The sequence below is a fragment of the Montipora capricornis genome, chromosome 5 (assembly GCF_036669925.1).
Source record: "Montipora capricornis isolate CH-2021 chromosome 5, ASM3666992v2, whole genome shotgun sequence".
Lineage (NCBI taxonomy): Eukaryota > Metazoa > Cnidaria > Anthozoa > Scleractinia > Acroporidae > Montipora > Montipora capricornis.
In genome coordinates this window covers 10,831,851-10,836,850 of record NC_090887.1, presented here as the reverse complement: position 1 = coordinate 10,836,850, position 5,000 = coordinate 10,831,851, and the positions used below count along the sequence as shown (strand labels likewise).

At 38.9% G+C, this 5,000-nt stretch overlaps 1 protein-coding gene across 1 annotated transcript in view; it reads left to right on the top strand.

Annotated features, from left to right (window-relative positions):
• The window catches only part of LOC138049434 (transmembrane protein 87A-like), a 39,326-nt gene that overhangs the window by 28,970 nt on the left and 5,356 nt on the right, over nucleotides 1-5,000 (top strand). The window contains exons 19-23 of the mRNA XM_068895702.1: nucleotides 238-341; nucleotides 2,580-2,656; nucleotides 2,747-2,823; nucleotides 3,854-3,906; nucleotides 4,049-4,079. Of these exons, the coding sequence (XP_068751803.1) occupies nucleotides 238-341; nucleotides 2,580-2,656; nucleotides 2,747-2,823; nucleotides 3,854-3,906; nucleotides 4,049-4,079 (342 nt within the window). The remainder of the gene's footprint in view (nucleotides 1-237; nucleotides 342-2,579; nucleotides 2,657-2,746; nucleotides 2,824-3,853; nucleotides 3,907-4,048; nucleotides 4,080-5,000) is intronic.

The window sequence follows — 5,000 nt, the reverse complement described above, 5'->3', positions numbered from 1 at the left end:
CGGTTCTTTCTGCGGGTACTGGAACACAGAAATATCTTTTTGGAGGTTCCGACTCTTTGTTACCGTTTGTTGATCGCCATCTTGGATAATGAGACGTGCTGGAATGAATTCGAATAAAAGCAGAGCGTGAAGGAACCTCTTTCATTGTACATCTTCGTTTTTAAGCACCGAATGTTGATTCAAAGATAACTGGAACTGTAGGCAGTCTTTCCTCATTTTCCTTGTTAATGTTTGCAGGATTGGTCTGAGTTGTGGCTTGATGAAGCCTTTTGGCATTTTCTGTTTTCCATTGTGCTTTTGGTGATTATGGTGCTGTGGCGTCCAACAGCCAACAATCAGAGGTATAGCCGGTATTAACCAGCAGTTAGTTTTTGGTCAAAAATTTGTTCCAAAATGATAACAATAAAACTAAGCATTGTCACGAAAATAGTTTGGCGCGGATTTAATCCGATTGGACGTTGAGGGATAATGTCAAGACGTCTCTAGTCAGTAACATTTCATTTATTACAAACTTATTGTGGGACTTCTTACGAACGAAAAACCGTTTGATTCTAAAGAACGTTCCCCCTCATAAATCAAACAATGTCTTATCCCTTCAAACCTCAAAATTTCAACTTTTAGCAACTTGTATCAGCTATGGTGTTCGCGGTGAGCGCAATAGCTGAATACGTTGTTAACTTTGCGCTATTATGAGTATTTAGCGATTTTTGGCGGTCTTTCATTTTACCGGATGCGAAGTAATAGTTGTGGTTACACGCTCCTTGGGTTTGGGGACTTCCGGAGGGTAAATGGCTTGGGTTTGGTTCAGCTCAGATTTAATGTTACCCTTGGGGATGCGGTTACACAGTAAAAGACTCCCCTGAAGGTAAAATAATAGGGTCTAATAGGCCTTATTCACGATAGCCGCCATGTTGGTTTTCAAATTGTCATGCAAATTAGCCATGTGTTATGATAGGGGGCAAACATTGGAAAAAAGGCAAATTGCGGAAAATCGGCTCGTCAAAATATTGAAATAACATTGCTCAAAGTCCATTTTAGTATATAGAATTAAGTACCTTTTATAATAATTATATATCTTTTGATTGCCTTTGACAGTTTAACTTCCTACTTCGTTAGCTTTTCATTTTTTACTAAAAAAAACGTCGAAGTAATTTGTGTTATCATTCTATTTTACTAATTAGGTGATAAACATTCAATGAACGTGAAACAAATTATCTGTGTGGCTAACATATTCGTTATAACCTCGCGAACTTGTGTTGTTTGCCTCCTCAGAAGTGTGTGGCTAATTTGCATGATAATAGCAAATCCAACATGGCGGCCATCGTGAATAAGGTCTATTAATATTAGGGAATTTCGTGTATTAGCTACGTTCTGGTTTATGATTGGCCAAGCCACCTCAGGGAGCAGATAAACCGTACTTTTTAGTTCAGGAACTGTCATGGGAAGTTCTTTTGTTCTTTTTTATGTATCCTTGGAAATAACCCTTGGGCAGTTTCGGACTAGGGAAAGCGGTTACACACAAAAACGTCCTCCTTGCCTTCGGGCAAACGCTGTTTACCCATGGGTAAAAAAACTACTGTAACCACAACTAATTTACGCTCAGGAAACAAGAGAACAAAGCGAACATAATAATACCTAACTAGCAAGGCCTAATCGCAATAACAATGGTTCTTTTGTTATCACCATTTGAGTCCGGTATATGAAAGTCTACCCCGATTTTTGCATTGTGTCGTCGTTGTCTTGAAGGGGCGAATCGTCCTATAATGTTTTATTAGTACACACGAATTTCAAATGAAGATAGATATTTAGCGGTTCAATTCCGCATCCTTGCGTTGTCGAACAAACCTTAAATTTGGTTAATAGCCCTTTTCACGATTAGTTTTTCTCATTTGCATTACAATGTAATCTAACGTGAATGCGAGGCAATTTCGGGTTAATAAAACCAAATTTTTGTATACTACTTCCCCACCGACGCAGCACCACAGTTTCTTTAGAAACTACCCCTTCATCAATTTCGGGTTAAAACTACATAGCCCGAAATTGCCTCACATACATGCTAGATTATATTGTAATGCAAATGAGAAAACCTAACCGTGAAAAGGGCTATTCTGTGAGAAGGGAGTTGAAGCAATTACGACGGCAACCGCATCACCACAAAACAAAAACATTATAGACGTGCGGCACGCTTTTTCGTACATTTCTTTGTCGTATTCAGAAATTGTTGGTTTTGATGGCAACATGAGTGTACAACAATGAATAGTTGATATTTTTGTCTTCACCATAAAACCGTTCGTACCATGACTATTATAGCGAACGGGACTTTGGGTGATGCCCAACGAGTTTGCGAAGCAGAAAGGTCTGCGATGTGTCCCTTGGTCGGGATGAAACGAGTTTCGTAAGACTAACCACGAACAATGTATTTTCACAAGTAACTGTCAACTTTATTGTCAATGATATAAGATAGTTCGTCTTTATTGTACAAGGTGAAAAAGACGGAATAATCTTCAAAGTTATATCTTAAAGTAGCGCTCTTATTTCTGTGGTCGTTTCTTAAATTCCCTGTTCCTGTCTCTTCTCAGATATGCGTTCACGCCCATTGTTGACTTTGGCGATGAAGAGGACGAAGATGACAACATGACTCTGTCTGATGCGTTTGGTGAGTTGTACTGCGATAACTTTTACCTTTGATGGGGCTTCTCATTCTGCCTTTTGTAAACGGAGAACTAAAGATTGTCTATTCTTTCAGATGGAATGAAAATGCGAAATGTGAAAAACGTGCCTGAAGTTCACATCAATGGGGACTCGAAGAGGAAACACAAACCAGTAAGTCTCTACACTTGGAGCTACAAGTTACAATTCCTCAGCTGGTCAGCTGGCTTTTCTCAGTCAATAAGCGTTTTGTCATATGATCAGGCAAACGTTTAGTTTGCTTCGCAGTGTTTACTTGTTTTTGGCCAAGCAATTATCTTTTTGAGTGTTGTTATCGGAGAGTAGTTAAGATTCAGTCTTTTTCTGAAAACTCGTTATGCGAAGGTTCATCGAGAATTATTTTTTATCTTTAATTTTATTCTTTTACAATCAGCAAAATACAATTTACAGATTTGCAGATCAAAACACTTGAATTGACTTACAGTTAGTGAACAACACCAAAATATGTCACTCGAGAAACCTATGCCATTTTTTAACAAAAGCAGTCTGGGTATTTGTCATGACCGAAATATATTTTTCCACTCTTAATTTTTCATAAACAAAATTAACATAGTCTACAAATTGAAACTTTATATTTTCCTCAAGCGCATTACTATAAAGAAAGTACTTCCCGATGAGGATTAAGTGGTTGAGGATTGAAGAAGACGACCACCCGTTCAGCACACTATATACAATTTCTTTTTCGGAAAGAGCGGATATTTTTTCCGAATGATGAGAGTTGTACCAATCGATAAATTCGCGCCAAACCATCTGGCGACCACGCATGAGCACAATAGATGCATTGTAGTTTTCTCAATACTGGTGCAATAAGGACAATATGGACAATTTGGAAAGGTTCATCGAGATGGTAGGGAGCGTAAAGCAATAACGACGGCTACGAGAACGTTACACTAAAACATATATTTCCAGTTATTGTAATAATTTCGCGATTACTCCAAGTCCTTCGACATGGAAAGTGTGTTTCAACATTCCAGCAATAGAACTGGTATGAGCGAATTAAGTGGATACTTGGAGAGAACATTGAAAAGCTATCGTCAACGGGTACTCGCTTCCGTCACAGCCTCAAATATTTGATCATATCGCGTTGTTGTCAGGACAAGAACGGTTAAGAAACGTGCCAAAATACATACCTTTCTTTTCGCAGGAAGATGATCTAAAATGGGTGGAAGAAAATATTCCCAGCTCGGCTGCTGATGTGTAAGTAAAATTGCGTTTAGTGAAAACCCTATGACATTGCATTTGTTTCTTAACATCGTGTTTTTTAAATCTTCTTCGTGCTACACAAAGTTTTGATGGTACTTCAAAACAAGTTAAGTGTTTGTTTGGCCATTTCTTCCAGGGTTCTGCCGAGTGTTTTGGATTCCGACGAGGTAAGATGCACTGTTACCCTGTAGCTAACAGAAAGATCACCTTGATGTCGAAAGAATGGAGTCGTTCTTGATTGGCTGACGGGGCTTAAGGACGTTCGCGCCCATTGCTACTGCGCATCCTTACAGCGCACGCAAATGCCCTTTCACGTCATGCATCGGGCGCACGTGCTAAGTACTAAAATGAACAATGATAGGGCAGATGGCCATTGCTCTAGCTTTCCTTGAATTTAACGATCTTGGATGTTCGGTGACCCCTACTTTTCTTTTCAGAAACAGATCTTATTTACAATTATCTCCACATTGGCCAAAAATGAACAAAAAATCAATGTGGGAAGTTAAAAAAAAATTCAAGATTTCTGTCCTCGGGACGTGGAATCCTGCCATCTTAAGGCTGCAAGGCGCATGAAACTATGGTCGCTAAATGCGAACTTGTTCTTCAAGGAACCTCAACAGTTAACTAAATTTACTTGATGGGTCCACTTAAACAAAATTTGGTAAAGAACATTTCACTTCGAAGATGTAATTGCAATATTTTTGGGCTTACAGACACTGTGGCCTTATTCGGCAAAGAAGCCGGTTTTTTTCAGATTTAGGGTGTTCTTTTGGGCAAATGGTAAAATTTGCAGGAAAAATCAATGTTAGAAAAATTTCGCGCGAACGCCCTTACGTTTATTGGCTGGGATGAGGGCTTATCAAGAATAGAGGTGTAATTGGCCGAGGGGCAGTTTTCAATCTAGAAATTAGTCAAAGTGGGTCATATGTCCCACATGCCATTTTATATATTGGGTGATGTCAAGAATGGTCTGGGTCTAACTTGGCATTGTTCTTTTTGTTTCACACAAATTGAGCATCACATGCCTTTTTCTTTGTAGCCAAGGATATACAGAATTTTGGAGGGACAAACAAAAAATATTGTTATTT